General features: G+C 45.8%; 1 protein-coding gene across 2 annotated transcripts in view; it reads left to right on the top strand.

The window, feature by feature from the left end:
- Brpf3 (bromodomain and PHD finger containing 3) overlaps nucleotides 1-20,345 on the top strand; it is a 39,596-nt gene extending 19,251 nt beyond the window's left edge. Inside the window, exons 8-13 of one of the 2 annotated variants that reach the window (XM_070023882.1) lie at nucleotides 1,855-2,361; nucleotides 5,913-6,006; nucleotides 10,231-10,328; nucleotides 13,460-13,557; nucleotides 17,603-17,757; nucleotides 20,158-20,345. In XM_070023882.1, coding sequence (XP_069879983.1) covers nucleotides 1,855-2,361; nucleotides 5,913-6,006; nucleotides 10,231-10,328; nucleotides 13,460-13,557; nucleotides 17,603-17,757; nucleotides 20,158-20,341 — 1,136 coding nt within the window. In that variant the 3' untranslated portion in view covers nucleotides 20,342-20,345. The remainder of the gene's footprint in view (nucleotides 1-1,854; nucleotides 2,362-5,912; nucleotides 6,007-10,230; nucleotides 10,329-13,459; nucleotides 13,558-17,602; nucleotides 17,758-20,157) is intronic. The other variant, XM_070023883.1, reaches the window with a different exon arrangement.
- Nucleotides 20,346-24,187: the final 3,842 nt, after the last annotated feature.

Raw genomic sequence — 24,187 nt, 5'->3', positions numbered from 1 at the left:
CTTTGAATCTTGATCCTCAGAACTCAGCCTCATGAGTAGCTAGGATTATAGACATGAGCCACCAGTGTCTGACTCTGTAGAAGCTTAAAGCAGTTAATTAAATTAGAGTGGGAGTGGGGTGGGAAATACAGCCAGAAGTAAAGACCCTACATGTGGCTTGGTTTCTTTCTTTCCCCCTTCCTTCCTTCTTTCCTTCCTTCCTTCCTTCCTTCCTTCTTTCTTTCTTTTCTTTCTTTCTTTCTTTCTTTCTTTCTTTCTTTCTTTCTTTCTTTCTTTCTTTCTTTCTTTCTTTCTTTCTTTCTTTCTTTCTTTCTTTCTTTCTTTCTTTCTTTCTTTCTTTCTTTCCTTTTCTCCAGTCCTGGAGCTTGAACTCAGGGCCTGGGCACTGTCCTTGAGCCTCTCTGTGCTCAAGGCTAGCACTCTACCACTTGAACCACAGCACCACTTCTGGCCTTTTCTCTTTATGTGGTGATGAGGAATTGAACCCAGGGCTTCATGCATGCTAGGCAAGCACTCTACCACTAAGCCACATTCCCAGCCCTGTGGCTTGGTTTTTTGTCGGCCATGGGGCTTGAACTCTGGGCCTGGGCGCTGTCCCTCAGCTCTTCAGCTCAAAGCCAGTGCTCTACCACTTGAGCTACAGCGCCACTTCCGGTTTTCTGGTGGTTTATTGGAGGTAGGAGTCTCACGGTCTCTCCTGCCTGGACTGGCTTTGAACCGCGATCCTCATATCTCAGCCTCCTGAGTAGCTAGGATTACAGGCGTGAGCCACCAGCGCCCGGCTCTTAAATGGGTTTAACCCTGGAGCTGGCCAAGTCCACAGGCAGAGGCCATACTGCAAAAGGCAGCCAGAGAAGTGATTCTCAGAAAGAAACCTAGCAGCCTTATAAACTGAGCTGCTTCCCATCTTTCCCTATCATTAACATAATTGTCTCTTTCATACTGGACCTTGAATCTAAGCCTAAGGCTTGGGAAGGCTTATCAGTCACCCAGTTTAAAAATTGAGAGTTAATCTTTAGGAGATAAGGGCCCAAATTACAGAGAATGGCCCATTTTATTTTAGGTTGGCAGAGAATGGGGATATGGTTGAGAAGTCACACTTGGCATTAGATGGCTTTCTGTCCATTGTGATTTCCCCAGCTCCCCATGTGGCAGGCAGCATGCCTCTTGTATCCCACTTCTGGGCTCTGAAGGGCAGTCAAGTGCAATGGGCCAGCTGCTGCAGCCCCACCTAAAACATTTCACAAGAACAAATTATTTTCCAGCCCCACTTCCCAGAGATTCAAATAGGGAAGTCTGGGCTCTGAAGTTTGAAGATGTGCAAACTGGTTTAGGAACTACTGATTTCTTGGTCACAGTGCTCTAAGTGTAAACTTATCCTTGTGCCTGCTATTTGTCTATCACTTGGCTGATGAAAAACAAAATTGATGACAGATGAGAAGACTCAGAAATTAACATTGTTGACCTCAAATCTGCTAAGCTGAGACTTAATTATTGACTAAGCAGCTGACTTTCTCAGGTATAGCGTAACATTTGTAATCCACACCTGGAGAGCTTTTTTAAAGAAGTACTCCATCTTTGGAGATTTGGTTTCATTTGGTCTGGGTTTTGACGTGGGCATTAGGACTTTTAAGAAACTTTTTACTTGATTCTAAACATAACCAGGATTGAGACCTATTAGCATAGGTAAAACTTTTTCCTATTTTACTTTTATCTTAGAAAGTCAACGTGGGATGCGTCTCAAACCTAATACTTACCCATACTTCTCAGTCCTTGGTTATTAGTCTCAATTTCTCGCTTACAGGAACAGACAATTTCTAAAATGTTCAAGCAGGTTCTCTTTTTCTCTAACAGATGACTCCAAACTGCCTCCCCCACCAACCCTGGAGCCCACTGGGCCTGCACCTTCCTTGTCTGAGCAAGAATCTCTTCCAGATCCCCCTACTCTGAAACCCATCAGTGATAGTAAACCTCCAAGCCGATTCCTCAAGCCCAGAAAGGTTGAAGAAGATGAGCTCTTGGAAAAATCACCTTTACAGCCAGGGACTGAGCCCTTGCAATGCTTGCTCAGTGACAGTGGCATCAATAGACTGTCTCTCATGTCCCCTGACACCTCTGTTGATGCATCTCTTGGTGGTGTGGGTCGCCGCACATCAGTCCTCTTCAAGAAGGCTAAGAATGGGGTTAAGCTTCAGAGGAGCCCAGACGGGACCCTGGAAAATGGGGAGGACCATGGCATGATGAGTGCCCCTGCCTCTCCTGCCAGCATTGAGGATGAACACCATTCCCGGAAACGGACAAGGAGCAGGAGCTGTAGTGACAGTGAAGGAGAGAGATCACCCCAGCAGGAAGAAGAGACAGGTGACCCTGCCTGTGACTTCTCTTGCTACTTCTCATCTACTTTTCTGCTTTGCCTTGCCAGCCAGCACCTTCCCCAGTTCTCCCTAATGGCCTCTATTGAAGCCAGTAGTTGTACTGGGGGCTCCATACTTCTTCACTAGCATATGTGCTAGGTCTGGGGAAAATAGACCTTGAGCAGGTATTTTCAGAAGGCCAGATTGTATCTAGGGGCTGCTTTCAACCTGAAAGGGATGTAAGGTTGCACATGGCAAAATGGTTCCTTCGTTTTATTTCATTCATCAAGTATATCAGGCACTGTCTTGGGTACTGGGGGAAAAAATCCCTTTGAACAGAATAGACTAAAATCTCTTTTACCTGGATATTGGTGTCTCATGCCTATAATCCTAGATACTCAGGAGACTGAGATCTGAGGGTCAAGATTCAAAGCCAGCCTGGGCAGGAAAGTGTCATGAGATTCTTATCTCCAATTAAACAACAAAAGCCAGAAATGGAGCTGTGGCTCAAGTGTAGCTTAAGGGACAGCACCAAGACCCTGAGTTTAAGCCCAGGTACTGGCACACATACAAAAGTAGGCTAAAAGCAAAGGAGGTATCTTGTATTAGCAACCTTGCATAAACAGGAAATAGGGAAAGGGGATAGAAAATGCAAGGAGGGTAGCTAGGAAGGTCTGAGGAGAAGGTGATATTTGAAAAAAGTAGTGAGAGCTACTTGTTTTTTTTGGGGGGGTCCGGTTGTGGGCCTGGGCGCTGTCCCTCAGCTCTTCAGCTCAAGGCTAGCACTCTACCACTTGAGCCACAGCGCCACTTCCGGTTTTTTTCTTTTTGCTTATGTGGTGCTGAGGAATCGAACCCAGGGCCTCATGCATGCAAGGCAAGCGCTCTACCATGGAGCCACCTTCCCAGCCCCAACGAGAGCTACTTGTATATATAAGGGAAGATGTACAAGATCATTGTACATGGGAACATGCCTGCCTGTCCAAGGAACCTGAGAAGACCAAGTGTGGTTGCAGCAATGTGTAGGAGTGGTAGGCTAAGGGATTAAGCCAAGAGAAACTAATCATGGGAGTTGGGTCACCAAAGAGTCCTTACTGCTAGTCATAGGAGAGGGGAGTTAATAAAATAAGACTCAATTTGGGCTTAGGTACAGAGAAATCACAGAGCTGAATAATATGTGGTTAGATGTCAGGTGACAAGTAGAAGTGTTAGGACTGCAGGGAATTTGAGCAGGGGAGGTAGTCTCTGAGCTTTCCATCCTGGGGAAGGTAGTATCTGAGCTGGCCCCTGTGGGGCAAGGGCAGGATAGAAAAAGGTAGATGAAAAAAAAAAAAAAAAAGAGGTAGATGGAGACAGGGCTCAGGCTAGGCATGTGGATACAAAAAGGCAGTCTGTGAGGGCCACTTTGGTAGGGGGCTTCCTGGAGCTTCAGGAGCTTTGAAAGTACTTGGTTTCTCTTTTCCTACATAGCATCTTTCCAACAATACCTTCCCTTTGGTCCAAACTTCCTTGTATAGCAAAAGTTTAACATAGAGAGGCAAAAGCTTACCTGGCTGGGGCTAGGTATACCTGAATTCAAACTTCAGCTTCTTATTAGAGCTCCAACCTGGTAAGAATTTAACCTCACTGAGTTCGTTTCTTTGTTACCAGTATGGATCTAGAAATAGCTATCTTCCAGGATTGAGTATTGGAAATGTGCTGTATGATATCTGCATACTTAGTGCAGCAGTAGAGGGTAGCAGTTACTTTTATCTTCTTAGCTTTATCTTGGCTCAGCCAAAGAGTACTGAGAACACTGTGAAAACTGAAAGTCCTTACTAGTTTGATCTAGGTCTCGGCATTAGACATGTTAACCTTAAGGCTATCTATTGGTGGATACAAAATCTGTTCCTCTCCCATCATCCCAGCTGCTCAACACCTAGGAATACTGCCATACAGCTTTGGTTGAATCACATAGAAACAGGTATTGATCTTTATAGAAGACAAACCTGAAGCACAGCTGACTTCAGTGATCTGAATTGAGATCATTATTAGAGGAAGGTCCAGATCAAGGTGTAGACATCTTAGCTCAGATACCTGCTCTGACAGGTGTTTCTTAGCTCAGATACCTGCTCTGACAGGTGTTTCTTGACTCAAATTTCTGGCCAAGGTGTCTTTTTTTGAAGCTCTCAAATCAGGTAGGTGCCTGGCTTACCTCCACACAGTTCTTGGCTTAGATGTCAGAGCTGTAGAACTCTCGAGTGTGGTTAGAAACAAGTTGGATAGCTATAAGAGCAGAAGATTCACAGCAATGTTATGTGCCTGGGATGATATCTGTGGGGTATCCTCTGTCTCTCAAAACTTCTTCCTGTAAGCAGACTTTCTGTCATTCATATTAATTAGCACCCTCTATAAGCAAGAAGGTATTAGCTTTAACTTCCCTTTGGTGAAGCTAAGGTATAAAGAGGAAAAGGAACTAGTATTTCAAAACCCATTCTATTTTTTTTTTTTTTTTTGGGGTCCGGTCGTGGGGCCTGAACTCTGGGCCTGGGCGCTGTCCCTCAGCTCTTCAGCTTAAGGCTAGCACTCTACCACCTGAGCCACTGCGCCACTTCCGGCTTCTTTCTTTTTGCTTATGTGGTGCTGAGGAATCGAACCCAGGGCCTCAGGCATGCAAAGCAAGCGCTCTACCACTGAGCCACCTTCCCAGCCCTCAGAACCCATTCTAGATGCTGGCTTCTGACTTCCCCATCCTGGGAAGGTCTGGGCTGCTGTAGTCCTGAAAAGTTTCCCTTCCTCAACTTAGATCAGCTCTGCTAGACATGAGATGTTGTGGAGCCAGCCCTTATCCTGCCCCGGCTTCTGACACCATCCCCAAAGAATGAAGCTAGTTGCTGCTAGTTCTGTGGTGGGAAGGGCATGTAAGTATTTATCTCAAGAAGCAAGGCAGATGTACTCCTCAAGAGACAGAAAAGACTCCCTGATAACTGAAATTTGAAATTAGAAGCATAATCCAAGGCCTTGTGAGTCTGCCAGGTAGGGAACTCAATATTGTTCTTTGTAGCAAAACAACAGTAGCTAGAGTCAGCTGTATGCAGTATTTTCCTTAGAGTAAGAAAATGGGAGCCGGGTGCTGGTGGCTCACGCCTGTAATCCTAGCTACTCAGGAGGCTGAGATCTGAGGATCGCGGTTCAAAGCCAGCCGGGGCAGGAGAGACCGTGAGACTCCTATCTCCAATAAACCACCAGAAAACTGGAAGTGGCGCTGTAGCTCAAGTGGTAGAGCACTCGCCTTGAGCTGAAGAGCTGAGGGACAGCGCCCAGGCCCAGAGTTCAAGCCCCACGACGGACAAAAAAAAAAAAAATGAAAGAAAGAAAATGGGAAGCAAAAAACTATAATCTGCTTGAGCCAGCAGTGTTTTCTCAAGCCTTTATCTCTGTCTCACTGTCTCAACTCCCCGACACCCATTTCCTACAGGGAGGAACAGCTGCTGAGCCTCTCAGGTGGTGTTTCATGTGGTATGTATCAAGAGAAGCAGGAATGCTGTACTCATGTTCATTCTGTGTTGTCATTGGCAGGTGTGACCAATGGTTTTGGAAAACACACTGAAAGTGGGTCTGACTCAGAATGTAGCTTGGGTCTCAGTGGTGGCCTGGCATTTGAAGCTTGCAGGTAAGAACTCCTGACTCCCAAAGCTTTGTGAACAGCTGTGCCACCTCTCCCTTCATTCTCCATTGTGACAGATTGAACTTCCTTCTCTGTTTCTAGTCCTGAAGCTCCTAGGAAACAGGATGAACCTTGACTCTCAGGTCTGCTCTAAGGAGAAGTGGTGCCGATACTTTAATAGTGTTATATAAGCCAGTGCCCCTACCACATACACACTGTATAACCAGCTTTATTATGGATCTAGCTTGTTAGAGTTTAGCCTTGACCTGTTGGTTTTCATAGCATTGGTCTCATGCCCCCATTTCCTCTTTCTCCCCCACCCACTAGTGCTGGGGATTAGACCCTGGACTACACATACGCTAGGCCATTGCTCTGCCACTGAAATATATCCTAGCCCTTGGTTAGTCCTTAGTTTTTTGAGATAGGGTCTCAAGCTCAGGCTAGCCTCAAACTCCTGATCCTTCTGCCTTAGCCTCCAAAGTAGTAGGATTATAGGTATTTATGCCACACTTGGTACTTGTAGCCTGAACCTCTATAGAGGTGGTGTAAAAATAGGAATGAGCGCCGGGCGCTGGTGGCTCACGCCTGTAATCCTAGCTACTCAGGAGGCTGAGATCTGAGGATCGCGGTTCAAAGCCAGCCTGGGCAGGAGAGACCGTGAGACTCCTATCTCCAATAAACCACCAGAAAACTGGAAGTGGCGCTGTAGCTCAAGTGGTAGAGCGCTCGCCTTGAGCTGAAGAGCTGAGGGACAGCGCCCAGGCCCAGAGTTCAAGCCCCACGACTGACAAAAAAAAAAAAAAAAATAGGAATGAGCTAGGAAATTTAGAATTGCCTTTATTGAACAAAGGCCCCAGATCATCAACCATCTTTGAGCTGCGAAGGAATTAGTTCTCTTTTGTCTTTCTTTAACCTGATAATATTCTGAGACCAAAACCTTTGAGTTCCGTTCAGGTCCATGGTTGTTAAGCTTTTTATTATTCATTCTGCAAGACCCCTTCATTATGCATTTCTGGAAATGAAAGAACCTCACTGCCACAAAGGAAAAATGACTAGGCTTAAAGGCTGATGTCATGGCCCACCGCAGCTATCGAGTGGCTCCTGTTCAGAGTAGGGGAAGAAATGTTTCCAGGCAGCCCCCAAAGGCTGGTGTCTGGTTCTGAAGTGCTTTCAAGGGAGTTGAGCCTATGTTCTTTTTTTTATTTTTTTATTTTTTTGGGTCCGGTTGTGGGGCCTGAACTCTGGGCCTGGGCGCTGTCCCTCAGCTCTTCAGCTCAAGGCTAGCACTCTACCACTTGAGCGACAGTGCCACTTCCGGCTTTTTTCTTTTTGCTTATGTGGTGCTGAGGAATCGAACCCAGGGCCTCAGGCATGCAAGGCAAGCGCTCTACCACTGAGCTACCTTCCCAGCCCTTGAGCCTGTGTTCTGTGAGGTGCTTCCGCTACCCTGTCTCCTAGGCTCCAGGGGCCCTCAGCTACCCCTTGTTCCTCACTGGTTCCCCACTTTATGAGTCCTTTGAAATTTTTCTCTCCACAAAGCTTCAAAATTGCTTTAGCTCTCTCCCTCTCCATTGCAGCCTCTAGAAATACAGGAAGAGAAAATGGGAGAAAAAAGTTACCAGACATAGGGAGAACTGATTTCAGAATCACAGAGAATGTTTTTAGTCTGCTCCCAGGTTTTAATTCCTGCCTTCATTCAGAGATAAAGTCAGTGGGTGACTGAGGCAGGAAGATCATCTGGAGCTACACAGTGAGTTCAAGACCAACCTGAACTTCAGAACTACATAGCAAGACTTTGTCTCAAAAATCAAAAACAAAATGGGGGAGGGGAGAGAGGATGAAGGGGCTCTCATGCTAGACAGCTAGTTAATTTGAATTGGGGTGTGAGCAAGTTCATCTAACTGTAACTTCTAGCCCTTGACCAAAAGATGGAAGGTGTGCTGGTCTACCTCCATGAAAGAAAAGGCACCCTTCCCAGTTACGATTCACAAGAAGCAAGCCAGGCCAGGCTTTTGGTTAGCTTATTGATTCAAATGGGGTTTGCCTGTGTGTAGATTCCAGTCCAATGCCACTGATTTTTCTGGTGCTGCTGCTTGATACAGAAAAATAGCCTTGGAAAGCATTTTCCCTTGAACTCAGTAATTCTCAGTGGAATGTCAGACTTTAAAATGGGAGCTCTCCAAGGGCTCTAACTACTGTGGGTTTTTGTGTGTGTCTGTGTGCTAGTCCTAGTGCTTGAACTCAGGGCCTGGGCCCTGTCCCTGAACTTTTGTGCTCAAGCGTTCCACCACTTGAGCCATACTTCTGGCTTTTTTGTTAGTTAATTGGAAATTTGAGTCTCATGGGCTTTCATGCCAGAACTTGGCTGCCTTTGAACCCCCATTCTCAGATCTTGAGCATGAGTACCTAGGTTTTTGACTTAAGTCACCGGTGTCTGGCTAACAAGTTTTTGTTGTTGTTGCTGTTGTTTCCTCTCCACTGTGCATAAATATATAAAGGAAGATCTGATTTTTTTTTAGACTGTAATCATATTCCCAGAATTAGAAATAACCTTGAAAGAACTGATCACTAACCCATCCCTCCTCTCCCACTTGTCTCTTGGTTGATCTTTTCTGTTGGTTTTCTGAATAGGTTGGGGTTGCAACCTCTTTCTGTAGTCACTCATCCAACTACTTACAATAAACACGTATTGGATGCCTGGCACTATTTTATACTAATAAGGTATCTGTTCTGGAATTTATCTTCTGAAAGGAGAAGTGGAGGTTGAGTCAGTAAACAAGATAATTATAGATTGGGTTGCTTGCTTAGGCCTGGATAACTTGGATAGATAACTGAAATGCAGGCCTGGATTTCAGAGAAACACACGCAGACCTTGTATTAGTGTAGCATCCTACTTAATTGAAATCTTCTTTCTCAGAGCTTAGCATTCCATAACAGTAATTAAAAAATTACCTTGAGTAAAACATTAAAATGTACTGCCTTCTATGTAATAACTACAACTGTTATTTACTAGATAACGCAGTATGGCCTTGTATATTAACTCCTTAAATTCCATTAACACCATTGGGGGAACACTTCTTTCAGAGAAGTTAAGTAATTTGTCCAAGGTTACAGAACTAATGAGAAGAGTTGGGTTTTGAGCCCTAGTAGTCTGGTTCCAGAGTTTCATTACACAGGGATTTTGCTTTGTTCTTTTCTGTTGTTTTCCTGGGATTTAGTTGGGCACTTTTTTTTTTTTGGTCAGTCGTGGGGCCTGCACTTTGGACCTGGGCACTGTCCCTCTGCTCTTCAGCTCAAGATTAGTGCTCTACCACTTGAGCCACAGTGCTACTTGTGGCTTTTTCTGCTTATGTGGTGCTGAGGAATTGAACCCAGGGCCTCATGCATGCAAGGCAAGCACTCTACCACTGAGCCACCTTGGGCAACATTTTCGTAGCATAAAGATAAAAGTCAGTTAAACCAAGTACCGTTTAAGTCTGGGCAGACAAAAGTCCCCAGCCACATTCTTTTTACCTGGAAGCTTGTTTTTGTTGTACATTTGAATTGCATATGAAGCTATTTAAAAATACTGATGCTGGATGGGCCCCAGTTAAACCATTGCTCTGTGTTGGTATCCCAGATTTGCTTATTATCATTTAGTCTTTGTCTAAAATATACTTTACCTCTTTGCAGTAGCCATGTTTAAAAAAATTGGTCCACTTACAGAGTTAAAAAAAAAAATCCATCCCTATCCAAGAAAAACTTCACACATTAAACCATTGAGAAGTGAGAAGTAGATTTCTTTTTTCAATTTAAAAATGTCCTTTCTAATTCTGGAAGTAAATGTGTCCATTATAGAAAATTTAGAAGAAAGGCAAAATTTTAGACCTCAGTATCGGTTGGTTTTTACAGATGAAGAATGTAAATCACAGAGTAAGGCATTCTAGATAGATGTGAGGTGGCCGCTCCTCATGTCAAGGCTGCTGAGGCTCTGGACCAGAGATTAGGTGAAGTCCAAGCAACTTGGACAGGAACCTCTTTCTAGGCTTAATCCTTTTGTGTGATGGAATGGTTCCTGAAGCCAGGTGGGGGCTTGGAGGTGAAAAGTGTTGTGGATCTATAGGGGATGTTGACACTCCATCCTCCCCAAGGGCTTTTGCAGCTCCACTCCAGTTAGTGACAGGAAAGCAGGACTGAGTATGATAGCCATTGAAGCTGCTTGTTTCACCCCTTTCCCTGCTCTGTATGCAGTGATCCGATGCCCCCCAAACGCAGCCGTGGGAAGCCAGCCTTGTCCAGAGTGCCCTTCCTGGAAGGTGTAAATGGAGACTCCGACTACAGTGTCTCAGGTGAGGAGGATGTTCAGACAGAGTCGTGAAGAGCCAGGTCTGTGGGCTGCTGCACTGCTGGTGCTTAGAACCAGGCAGTTGTCCTTGAGCTCCCCAAACCCTGGGTCACTAGCCAAAGAGATGGCCAGTCCTACTTAAAAAAAAAAATTACCTGAATCGAGTAGGCAGCATATACACATAGTAACAAGAACAAAAACCATGTAGAAGGATGTACAATGAAAGCCAGTGCCTCTCCTCCCTGGAGGACCAGTGCATTTTCTGTTGTGTCTTACCCAACCCTCCCCTGTATATTACAAGCCAACACCTGTGTTTCTGTTTGAGTGAGTAGAGAAGCCTAATAGATACATGTTCCTCTAAATCATTCCTTTGTTCCAGTTAATAATATACCCTGGAGATTCTTCTGTGCTTTGTCTTGGCACCCTAGAGTCCCATTATATAGAGAGGTACTTCCATTTGTTTAGCTAGCCCAATAATAACGGACATTTAGATTGTTCTCATTTACTATCATAATCAGTATTGCATTGAGCTATCATAGCTGTACATAGATCATTTTAGACTATATGTATGGTAGTGAAATTGTTGAATTAAAAGAAGTGTGTTTTGTGATTTTGATAGGTATTTATTGCCTGTCTACACGCACTAATCAGTGATAGCCTGTTATCACTGAATCTCACACATAATCTTGTCATTTTACACTGAACCCATGACCTTGGACAAGTCAAATAAAGGACAGAGCCAGGCCAGGAGAAGGGGAAGGATCTGGATTGGTACTCTGTGTGCTTTGGATGCCCTGTCTGAAGTTTCCATTTAATATACAAGCTGCAAGACTTCTTTGCCCCTCTTTCCTTTCCCAGCTGATTTCTTCTCCCTTATTTCCTTTCTTATGTGTGGTGATGGATGCATGCCTGTGTATTTCATTACTCTGTGTGACTGTCAGCACCCAGAAGGCAGGGTTCATGGCTAGATGAATCTGTACAAAATCTAAGCTTGAAACCAGGAGTGGACTGGCGTATTTTGTGCTTCTGGTGATGACATTTCATTTTTACTTTTAAAACCCACATATTTAAAATAATGTTGAAAGAAATTTTAAAAGGGAATTAACCTCTCAGTTCCATCATCTTAACATGATTATCTTCATTTCTCTGTGTTGCCTTCTGTTTACTTTAGGCATGTTTTTAACAAAGTGTTATTCTCAAACTTGTACTTTTGAATTCTGCTTTTTAAAAAAATTATACTTTTTTCATGCTGACACATATGTGTCTTATATTATTGGAACAAGGTATCTAACAATGTTTTAAATTTTACTTAACTATTTTACTGCTAGACATTTGGGTCATCTCCGACTTTTAACATGACATCGTATAGTGAGCCCACAGGATTTTATTCAAAATCCTTTTATTCATTGTAAAGTTGTTTTTCTTAGAATAAACTGCCGAGGAAGGAACTTACTGGAACAGATGGTTTATCCACTTTATCCTGAGACATACTGCCAAATTACATTCTGAAAGGATTGCACTGGTCTGTGGTTTCATCCGCAGTGTACAAATGCACACGCTCCCACTCAGCCTTCCTCTTAAGCATTGGATCTTACCTGCTGTTGTCTCACTCAAGTCAAAACAGTATGGTGTCATTCTCTTAAATAGATATATTTTTTAATTACAAATGACTGATACTGTTTCCATAAAAATAAAATTGCCATTCTGTCAGGGTAGAGCCTTGGTTGAGTGAACTGTCCCCTCTAGTCCTCAGTTTGTAGGAATAGGAGGGAGGAAAGAAGCATTCTCAGAAGTATTTATGAAATACTATCCATGTGTCTTATGTACTGGATAGATAACCAAAGCGATGTCCCTGTCCCAAGATGTATTCCTACTATAAGATTCTGACAAAAACAGGGACTTGCTAGGCATGGTTAGCAGGTGATGTTAATCCTTACCCTCAAGAAGCTGAGATAGGGCCGGGCGCTGGTGGCTCACGCCTGTAATCCTAGCAACTCAGGAGGCTGAGATCTGAGGATCGTGGTTCAAAGCCAGCCCAGGCAGGAGAGACCGTGAGACTCCTATCTCCAATAAACCACCAGAAAACCGGAAGTGGCGCTGTAGCTCAAGTGGTAGAGTGCTCGCCTTGAGCTGAAGAGCTGAGGGACAGCGCCCAGGCCCAGAGTTCAAGTCCCACGACTGACAAAAAAAAAAAAGAAGCTGAGATAGGATGGAGAGCCTAAGGTCAGCCTGTACTACATAGGGAAATCAAGATCTCTCTGAGCTATATATAGCGAGACCTTGTCTCCAAGAGAGAAGGGCTGATGGTATAGCTCAGTCATAGAGTACTTGCCTAGTGTGCTCAGTCCCTGGGTTCAATCCTTAACTCTGGGGGAGGTGAGGAAACGGTCACAAAAAACCTGCAGACTTGCTTGGCTCTGCTGGTTATGACCTGATGGCCCAGTGTGGCCCAGTTTAACAATAACTCATTAGCAGTTGGTTTTTATTGGGTAGGATGTCCTTTCCAAGCAGTTTTTCCATGAAACCCCCATCACCAAGACTCTTACTCAGGGCCATACAGTGGCATGGGGCTTGTCCAAGCCTCTCTGAGGCCCTGGAGGTGAAGCAGTTATATGTTTTTCCCAGGGAAAGCCATTCTAGGGTTCAGGTTCAGAGGTTGATAAATTATGGCCTTCTGCCTGTTTTTAAATGGCTGGTGAGCTAAGAATGTATGTTTTAAAATGATTTTTAAAAAATCAGAAGAAGAGTGGTTGGCATGTTATAATGTGAAAATGACATAAAATTCAAATTCCATTTCCAAAATAGTTTTATTGGGACAAAGCCACATTCATTTGTGTACATAGATTGGCTATGGCTTTCCTCATGTTGCAGCTGCAAAGTTGAGTAGTTGGACAGAGACCACACTGCCCATAAAAACCTGAAATGTTCACTATTTGGCCATTAACAGAGCTAGTTTGCTGACCCCTGATCCAGTCTAAAATCTCTTAAGGAGAGAGCAAAGAAGAGGAAGGGTGGAGGGCCTGTTACTGACTCATTCCTGGTCTGCCCCAATCGAATGAAAACCACAGGCAGGGCTTTGGGGGTACCATTCCAAGTCCCCTTTGGGCACTGTTTCCTCCCCTCCCCCACCCCCAGGCAGAAGCCTCCTGATGCCCTTTGAAGACCGCGGAGACCTGGAGCCCCTGGAGCTGGTGTGGGCCAAGTGCCGAGGCTATCCCTCCTACCCTGCCTTGGTGAGTCTGCCCCAGACGCCACCCTCCTGCCTATCTTGGGCGGCTCTGGCCCTTGCCTTGCCTTGGGGGCTTATCTGATTGGATCAAGCCAGCTTAAGAGTGGTGGGTGTCAGTGCCTTTAGTTGCAGAGGGAGGGGGCCTTACCCCAGCCTGTGTTGGACAAACAAGCTAGGGTCCCAGCTGGGAGCAATCAAAATAGACTAAAAGTATGAAGACACTAGGGTTCTTAGAGTTTTAAATAGCATTTCTTTATTTGCTTACGTGTAAAAGTAGAGATTTAAAACACTGTTAATGCTGCTTAGATGCTTTATTAAACATCTGTCGTGCTAAGTCCTTGAAACACGGAGGCATCATATGGTTCTTCTATTTTGTAGGAAAGAGAACATAATCTGTTAACCATAGTCAGCCAGCTAATAAATGGCAGAGTTGGAATTTAAGCCCAAGGCTCAATATGTGTGATGTCAAAGCTTGTGTTCTGAGCCACTGAGTTCAAAATCAGCCATACTTCTGTCTGTTCAGGGATTACTTGGTATATATCCACTTCATTTTTTAAATAATGCATAAATATACATGTGTATGAGACCATGGTCTGTTTTTAACCTCCCTTCCACTTAACAGCTTATTATAAACCTTCTTGTTTTATGCTATTAAACATTCTTCTCCATCACTTCAGTTTAATGGTTGCATTTTCAGTTGTGTTCAAGTGCCATATTTCAAATTATTTCCTAGCTGCTTATTGAGATTGAATTTTCACTGTGGTAAGCAGCAGCAAATGTCACTGTAGCTTTATCTTTGTGCACATTCATGATTGTTTCTTTCCATTGAATGCTTTGGGATGCCTTCTGGGATGAAGTCTATACAGAATTGTGATATAGGTTGCCAAGTTGCTTGAAATCTCCAGTTTATACTATCAGCAGTAGCTAAAAATTCCATACCACCTTAAGTTGTCTTTTAAAATTGTTTCTTCATTAAAGATGGAAAGTCCACTCAGCTCTGGAAGATACCACTCATTCTAAATCTTTAGGGTGTGTCACCTGAATTTTCTTTTCTTTTCTTTTCTTTTCTTTTTTTGTCATTTATGGTGCTTGAACTCTGGGCTTGGGCGCTGTCCCTCAGCTCTTCAGCTCAAGGCTAACACTTTACCATTTGAGCCACAATGCCACTTCCAGTTTTCTGGTGGTTAATTGGAGATAAGAGTCTCATAGACTTTTCTGCCCAGGCTGGCTTTGTACTGCAATCCTCAGATCTCGGCTTCCTGAGTAGCTACGATAGAGGTGTGAGCCACTGGCACCCGGCTCAACTGAATTTTTAAAACAAATGTGTACACCAAGTAATCTCTACCCTAGGACTACCAAATAAGATTCTCTGAGGCATAAATATTTTTTCAGAAGGTTTTTTTTTTTTTTTTAGGTGATCTATAGTCCAGGGTAGGAGCCACCCAGCCTCTCAGTGTACACAGAACTCTTCTCCCACCCTTTCCCTTTCTGTTGCCCTAGAGCTTAACCTCAGCCTCTTTTAAGTTAGAGGATGGGCACTCAGATCCTATCCAGGCAAATAAGGAAACTCTCAAAGGGATTATGCAATTTGATGGAGCTTCATTGGGACTCATCTTGCCTTTCTTCTCTCTACCTCAGCAGTGGAGGTATGGAAAATTCCACAGTGTTTATCCAACAGCTGGAGAGACCTGGGGCCAGGACCTGTTTGATTTCATAAGGTTCTGGGGTTAGCCAGGCTGAGCCCACAGAAATCCCACCTTAGGCCATTAAGGAAGTTATTGACGATGTGCAGGCTTGGGTGTTTATTTAAACCTTACCATGCAGAAAAAAGCCAGTCTAAAACTCATGCTTTACAAAGAAATTTAACCACTATCTGAACACACCCTGTTTTTATTTCTGTGCTCTCCCAGTGCTTTTCCTATGCTTGCTTCAATATGTATTTGCATGTTGTATTTTAATATCTTTTTTCAAGCTGTCTTTTAAACAAATGTATTTTCTTGGTTTGAGATTTTTTTTTGAGGGGAGGCATAAAAATAATGTACATTATAGAAAAGCAACACAAACCCATTATTTTCTTATGTTGACTCTGAAATGTTTTGCATTGTTCTTCCTTTCCTTGCTCACATATTATGGTTACATATATAGTGTATGCTCTACATTTATTGTCTAAGATCTTAAATTTAACACAAGCTTTATTTCCATGCCATTTTACATCTGCATAGCATTCATTGAGTGAATGGGCTGTCTCATTTTGGGGGATGGCAGCTGTCCTCAGATGGCACACTTAGCCACCTTGCCTTTGCTATCAGGAAGTTTTCACCACCCACCCCCGGGAGCCAGCATATGCTGCAGTCAAGATGGAACATATCAGAGTAGAGTAGCCACTGCCTCTAGTGGCAGGCAAGGACGTTTAGAAAGGCTGGTAGAGTTGTTCCTGAGGACACTTAGCTTTAGTCCCAGGAGGACTAGCAGGCTGGGAGATAAAATTTTGACCAAACTTACAATTGGCAGGTAGAGTGGAGTGGGGGTGGGGGGATGTTTAAAACTCTTAATCAGAGCGCCTGTTTTCAGCTGCTGGTCTTGAGAGGGATGTGGGAAACTGGCAGACACCCAAAGGTAAATAATGAGAGAGTTTATTATGAGAAGAGGCCTGCCGGGACAGGGTATAGGAATTAAGACTGTTCTGTCTCTAGAGAGGGCTGCTTCCTTGGTAAGCTTCCAAGTGTGCACAGATTATCAGCCAGCTTCCCTGGAAGCAAGGACTGTACAGGAGGTGGCTTGTAGCAGACATTCATGCCTTGGCTGAGCATCTGGTTTTAGTTTGAATGTCCGATTTTAGTCCAGCCCTGGCGTCAGCCAGCTCTATCACTCTCCTTCACCTGTCAGTGGTCTTCTTGGCATCAGTAAAACATTGAAAGGAGATGACGTGTGAGTAAGTAAGAGTTCTGGAAACTTAAAAGTGCTCTATACCTGGAGAATTATTGTGTCAATGCTGTAGTCATTTTTGCTAAGCACCCGCTCTGAGCTAGGCAGTAGGTACTGAGTGCAAGAAGCAAACAGAACAAGACAGGCCAAGCTTCTGCCCTTTGGGAGCTTGCTACCTCAAAGCTTAGCTCCTCCAGTAGTCCTCGATTCCAAGCACATCATTTTCCTCACTACCTCTAGGCTCAGTCTCTCTCATTTCTCTCCTCTCTGATCTTTCCATGGAGATGACCCATATGTATCTGGTCCAGGCCAGAATTACAGTCAGACAGGAAGGTGGTGGGTAGACACCTGTACATGGAACTGAAAGACTATTCCTCTTGCTGATGCAGAATCCTTCAAAGCTATGGTCTTTATACAAGACCCCTGAGCATTTGAGATGGATTACAAGGTGAATTCAGGGGGGTGGGGAATGGCCTCCTCCTCCCCCCCCTCTCTCTTTCTCTCTCTATCTTCTCCCCCCCCCCCTCGAACTCTGGGCCTGGGTATTGTCTCTGAGCTTTTTCACTCAAGGCTAGTGCTCTACCACTTTGAGCCACACTTAAGGTTTTCTGGTGGTTTATTGGAGATAAGCGTCTCATAGACTGCCCTGCCTGGGCTGGCTTTGAACTGTGATACTCAGATCTCAGCCTCCTGAGTAGCTAGAATTAGAGGTGTGAGCCACTGGTGCCTGGCCTCTTTCTCTTATGGGACATTCAGAGGAAGAGGTTTGTCTGTCTAGTTTGGATATCAAAGATAGCCCACTCAGTCCTGACATCCTCACCCCTGGAGGCCTCCTGCTGCTTCTCTCTTGGCTCTGGGGCCTGTAGTCCTTGGTGCACGTTCCCTCACAGGACCAGTTGAGCAGGGCTGGAAGATTAGAACAGTGAACTGGGAAACAGTCAAGGCTTCCATTTGGGGGCTCTGTGGGTCATGGTAGCTACATCTTTGCCATCCTTTGATTGTAGGCAGAGCTTACAATCTAAGTATGTCTTAGATGTGGGGTGCTTTTGTGGCTCATCTGGTATTTGGGGGGTCCTGAATACTTGCCCTGTCCCATTAAGTTCTTGGTTCCTTTCTGCCTCCAGATCATCGATCCGAAGATGCCCCGAGAGGGTCTCCTGCACAATGGTGTCCCCATCCCTGTCCCCCCACTGGACGTGCTGAAGCTGGGAGAGCAGAAGCAGGCAGAGGTTGGAGAGAAGCTCTTCCTTGTCCTCTTCTTTGACAACAAGCGCACCTGGTGAGTGGTCCTGTGGTCCTGAACCCATGCCAGGGTGGGAGCTTCAGGTGAAGGGACAGGCCTTTGCCTGTGGCAGTTAGCCTACACTTAACCATGTTCGTGATAATGCAATGCTACCATGTGTCTAACAGCATGTCTAGGAATGGCATCGCAGGTGAGGCTCCCTGGGAAGTGCTCTGTGGCTGAAATTTGAGTCAGGAGACCTCCTCAGGAGTCTTGAGAATGAAGTCTACAACTCTGGGCAGGGGAAGAAGTCAAACTGTAGAGCATGTGAAACAGAACTTATTTAGCTCATCCTCTGGGAGCTTGGGGAAGGAAAGGGGGAGTTGAGGCCATCTCTGGGGAGCAGAGGAGACTTGGCCAGGTAGCTCCCAGGTAGATGATTCCTGGACAGAGACAGCTGAGAACCTATCTCTACCCCTACTCCCAGCAGCTAGGAAAGCAAGTCTCAATGCTAAGGGGTATTCTGTATGATGGACCCACTCCCATGGTATAGGTGTCTCAGTATCAGCAGGAGAATACTGTCACCTCTGCTTCTGTAGAATTAGGTAGAATAGTCTGGCAAAAATAATGATACTAATAACTACTATTGAGTATTTACTCTGCCTGTATACAAATTGCTATTAGCTACATATTGTATTTAATCTCACTTAAATCTTAATCCATCACAATCTTTTCTTTTCTCTCTCTCTCTCTCTTTTTTTTTTTTTTTTTTTTTTTTTGGTCATTTGTGGGGCCTAACTCTGGGCCTGGGCCTTGTCCCTCCGCTCTTCAACTCAAGGCTAGTGCTCTACCACTTGAGCCACAGCGCCACTTGGGGCTTTTTCTGCTTATGTGGTGCTGATGAATCGAACTCAGGGCCTCATGCATGCAAGGCAAGCGCTCTACCACTGAGCCACCTTCCAGCCCATACAACCTTTTTTTTTTTTTTTTTGGTGGGTCGTGGGGCTTGGACTCTGGGCCTAGGGGCTGTCCCTGCGCTCTTCAGCTCAAGGCAAGCGCTCTACTGCTTGACCCACAGCGCCACTTCTGGTTTTCTACTGGTTTAGTGGAGATAAGAGACTCATGACTTTCCTGCCCAGGATGGCTTTGAACCATGATCCTCAGATCTCAGCCTCCTGAGTTGTTAGGATTACAGGCGTGACCCACCAGTGCCGGCCCACAACCTATTTTTTGGGGGGGAGGGGGGTCTAGTTGTGGGGCCTGAACTCTGGGCCTGGGCACAATCCCTCAGCTCTTCAGCTCAAGGTTAGCGCTCTACCACCTAAGCCACAGTGCCACTTCGGGCTTTTTTTTTTTTCTTTTTGCTTATGTGGTGCTGAGGAATCAAACCCAGGGCCTCAGGCATGCAAGGCAAGTGCTCTACCACTGAGCCACCTTCCCAGCCCCCCACAACCTATTTTTTTATATAAGAAAACAGATTCAGAAACCAGAGACTCAAGTCTGATATGGTAGAATAACCTGTAATCTCAGCACTCTGAAGTCTGAGACAGGAGGATCATAAATTTAAGGCCAGCATGGGTTACATGGTGAGAGCCTATCTTAAAAAAAGTAAACCAGAAGTGGAGCTCAAGTGGTAGAATTCTGGCTTGGGTGGAAAAAGCTCAGGGACAGTGCCCAGACCCTGAATTCAAGCTTTGCAACTGACAGGAAAAAAAAGCAAGTCAAGATTCCATTGACAGGGCTGGGAAGGTGGCTCAGTGGTAGAGTGCTTGTCTTGTGTACATGAGGCCCTGGGTTCGATTCCTCAGCACCACATAGACAGAAAAAGCTGGAACTTGCACTGTGGCTCAAGTGGTAGAGTGCTAGCCTTGAGCTGAAGAGCTGAGGGACGGCGCCCAGGCCCAGAGTTCAAGCCCCATGACTGTCCAAAAAAAAAAAGATTCCATCGACAGAACTGGGGTGCAAACCAAGATCAGGCTTCAGAGGTTGCACATTAGATTTACCTAGGCATTTAACACATACACAAGTCTTTGGGAGTTTAAAATTTATTCTTTCACTGTCTTTCCCTCTCTCCTCCATCTCTCTTTCTCTGTCAGCCCCTAGGAGATCCATGGATTTCTTGCATCATCTCTATTCTATCCATGGCACCCTAGTTTCCCAAGGCAGAGTGAGGCTCAGCATCTTTCAGGGTCACTCAGGCCTCTCTGTGAGATGGCAGAGGAGTCCCTCTTGGCTCCAGTACCAAGGGAAGGCCTAGCAACCAAATAGAACCCATGCCGTTTCTTCTGCCCCTGCACCCTGTGTTTACTGCCCTCTCCTGCCTGATTCTTGGTGGCTCTTCCATAGAGAGTCCTAGGCCCTCTGCTTGGCCTTGCTTGCCCTAGGCAGGTGAGCCCAGAGGAGCCCTGTACAATCTACCACACACAGCCCAGTGTCTTAACTGTGCTTGCATTGCAGGCAGTGGCTTCCTAGGGACAAAGTCCTGCCCCTGGGTGTGGAAGATACCGTGGACAAGCTCAAGATGCTAGAAGGCCGCAAGACCAGCATCCGCAAGTCAGTGCAGGTGGCCTATGACCGCGCAATGATCCACCTGAGCCGAGTCCGGGGGCCCCACTCCTTTGTCACCTCCACCTACCTGTGAGGGCGGGGCTGTGCCTGTGTCTGTCCTGCCTCACTTCCATCCCACGGGGCACAGAGAAGCTTCTCTTGTCCCTGCCAGATGTATGGCCGGCAGCTTCCGCTTCTCATGGCAGGCCAGGGACTGGACCGTGTCCCTGCTAAGGGAAAGACCTCAGTTTTGACCAATCACATGTTCCGCTGGAGGGCCTGCTATGTGCCAAAAACTTCTGCCCGAGACCCCTCGGGATATTCCACTGAAGAACCACTTAGAAGTAGAAACAGCTGTGGGGCTTGAGCCCAGCAGAGGAGCTGGACTTGGCCCAGAAGGCAAGAGGTACTGGGCTCCATGAGGGGCTGCCTGGCTCCCTCTACCCCCTTCCCAGCTAACCACACCTCAGGGCGGGCGAGGTTCTGATACTGATCCCAGAGATGCTGTGGATGCATGAGGGTTCCTTGGGGGAACCTCACGGAGCTCCCCTTCTCCCCTCATTACCCATTCTCACACCTCCCTGCCCCATCCCCACACCCAGCCCTACACTGCTTTCCTTGCTTTCTCTTGTGCCAATTTGACAGAAACATCACCAAACTAGTCGTATTTCTTTAATGTCTTATTCCCCTTCTTGCCCAAGTACTCTGCTAGGTGGAGATCTCTGCCAGCTCCTCAGGGCTCAGGCAGAGGCCAGCCCATCCTGTGAGGGTCCTGTCCACCAGCACACCATTCCCACTCTCTCTAGACCTCTACTACTGCTGCTGCTGCTCTGCTGAGGGCCCTGCTGTGTGCTGTGCGCATGTGTACTGTGAGTGGGGCCGGGTCCCTCCTGCCCCCTCCTCGCTGTGAGACAGCCTGAAGCTCCCGTCAGCAAACTAGGCTGGCATATGCTGTCTGCCTACCCACTTGGATATTGAGGGTGGTGTGGGGTAGAACGTGCCCTCCAGCCAGGAGTGCCCTCTGCCCTGCTCTTCTCTTGTGGCTTTTCTTCTTCTGCATCTGAAGCCTCAAACCTCACTTTCTACCATTGTGGACAGCATGGCAGCGCCCTTCAGCTCTCTCCGCCTGCCAGTCTCTGCTGCTCCTGCTTCCCAAACCAGGGAACGCAACCTTTTATTTCACACCCCGTCTCCTTCCCTCTTCCTCTTCCACCTCCTCCCAAACTCCACCTTCTCAAAATGGAAGGGGGAAAAAAGCTGTGAATGAGGAATGCTGATTTGACAAAACAGCGCAACTTTCAGAAGCTTTGACGTCTGTTTTCTGGACGTTTATTTTCACCTCTTAAGCACCAAAGTCGCAGGCCAGGTTGCAGGCCACTGATTGCCATGTTGATTTTTAACTTGATGTTCTTTTTAATTGTTTTAAAATTTTCATAGGGGAGTTTTGGACACAACAAAGTCACTGGGGAGATCACTGCCATTTTTACACACGCAACTTTTTAAAAATGCAACCACACACCAACTTCTTATACATGGGACACGAGCCAGAGTTTAAAAGGGAACCAACAAAACTATAGCATAAAGGATAGGATTTTGGATTTTGTACAATAATAAAAAACAATACAGCATATGGCTAAGGAAGGACCTGGTGTATATAATTGTATAATACTGTTCTAAATTATTCAGGCCTATACTTTCCATTCTTGGAGTCCTCATTGTGTGGCCACGTGATGTGGCTTATTTAAAGGAGCCAACATGTCCCCTCCCCAGGTAGTTGGTCAGCTGTGGACTCTGTGACCTTTGTCTAAACCTGTGTTACAAGATCTCGGGTCTCTCTCTCTTGCTCTCTCGCCCTCTCATCTCTTTTTCCCAGTACATTCTCTTCTTAGTCTCTATTTTTCAGTCTCTTTGAATCTCTCAGTCTCAGAGTCTCATTTTCTTAAAATGCTCTTTTAGAAGAGAAACGGCTCAGACCCTGCTGTGGCGTGGGCCTGCGTGTCTCTGTCGCGTCTGCTGTGAAGCACATGATGCTCTATTTATTGTAGAAAGTTGACTTTATTTGCTTTCTAGAATTGTTTATAACAGATGGTATAAGAGAGGTAATAAACAGAGAAAACTCTATGCCTGTAAAGATTACAAAAGTTAATTTTACCTACTATAATATGACTGTCGGAAGCTTATTTTCTCTCTGAGAAATAAATGTTCTAATGGGCGTCCGTTGCTGTGCATTGTTTGCTGGAATCACCGGGCCGCTCAGCTACAACTGCCCACCACCTCCTCCAAAGGCTGGGCCACTAAGAATGGGCCTGTTCCTGGAGGAGGAGCCTCTGTCTCTTGGGGAGGGTGGGAAGATAGGCTCTGACTTTGTTTCTCTCCCAGAGATGGCTCCCTTCTAGAAGCCACGGCAAGGCCTAGCCTCCTTTGCCCATGCCTTAGCTTCTCGGTGGCCATGTTCCTTGAGCTCTGCTCATTCAGCTGGAGAAGTTGCACCACTGGCATCTCTACCACGCCTGCCAAGATGGAACCAAAGGATGCAAAAGCCTCATTTGCTGTTCCATGTATAAATGGATTGCTGGAACATGAGGGGACTGGGGGCCACAAGCCCGACCTCTCTTCCATTTGAATGAGCCTAACCTTTGTTTTATGGAAGTGAGCAAACAAACCAGTAAGACTAGGAGAAATTAACCATGATTGCCTAAGAAGTGGTGGCAGAATCCTGGGACAGGTGACAGAAACTTAGCTGTGGCCTCCTTGTGGGCTCCACAGCACTACCAGGCTGCAGGGCCCTCCTCACTGGTTGTGACCCCGTTTTTGAAGGGACATCTTGAAGAACAGAAGCACAAGGAGAGTTTTTAGGGACAAGGTGCTTGGGGGCAGCGCCTACAATTATGTCCTCTGGTCCTGCCCAGCAACCTTGCTTCTGGTGTGACAGGGAACAGAACTGGTCACCCCCACAGTGACACCGAGGTCACTGCCATGCAAGTCCTCATTGACAAAGAGCCTTTGTTGACAATCTTTGCATTGCGTGTCGGGTTACACGGATACACGCCCTTGGTCTCAAGCACTTGACCTGATCTAGAAGAGACCTTGCAGACAACCAAAGGGGAAGAGTTTGATGTGGAAGAGTTTGGGAGAGACACATTTGATTGAGGAACAACAAAGGATTTGAGGGAAGAAATAATGCTTTTTTTTTTTTTTTTTGAGAATGGGTTTATAATTCTTATGGGTGGAATGTGGCTTAGTGATAGAGTGCTTGCCTAGCATTCATGAAGCCTTGGGTTCGATTCTTCAGTACCACATAAACAGAAAAGGCCAGAATTGGCGCTGTGGCTCAAGTGGTAGAGTGTTAGCGTTCAGCAAAAGCAGCTCAGGGACAGTTCCCAGGCCCTGAGTTCAAGCCCCATTACTGGCAAAAACAAAAACAATCCTTATGGGTTGTATTTTTTGTGTGTATGTGCACAGACACATTGGTACTGGGGCTTGATCCCAGGGCCTCTTGCTTTTGCCTGGCTTTTTTGTTCAAGGCTGACACTATTATCACTTGAGCTATGCCTTCACTTCTAGACTTTTGCTGTGTATTTGGAGATAAGAATCTTAGGAATTTGTCTGCCTGGGCTGGCTTCCAACTTGGAGTGTCAGATCTCAGCTCCTTAAGTAGCTAGGACTGCAGGCATGAAAACCCTTGGCACCCAGCATTGGGTTGTATTTTTTAATTACACAGGCAATTACAAAATACTTAGAGCAATTGTAAGAACATCCTATAAGATATTTTGGAAATGAGGGGAACCCAGCCAGATGGGTGGAGTTTCAGCAGGTCAGGGGAGATAACACATGGTTGAAGCAGGTCTGGCACAGCCTTGGCTCAGGAAGGCATTGTGCACATTCCAGTTCCAGGGACTGAGTGGCAGCCCACTTGGCTACAAGCCCTGTCCCTTACTGG

The sequence above is a fragment of the Dipodomys merriami genome, unplaced genomic scaffold (genome assembly GCF_024711535.1).
Source record: "Dipodomys merriami isolate MVZ:Mamm:240054 unplaced genomic scaffold, mDipMer1.0.p SCAF_16, whole genome shotgun sequence".
NCBI classification, from domain to species: Eukaryota; Metazoa; Chordata; class Mammalia; order Rodentia; family Heteromyidae; genus Dipodomys; species Dipodomys merriami.
Note: the sequence above shows the minus strand (reverse complement) of the source record. Positions and strands in the feature narration are given on the sequence as shown.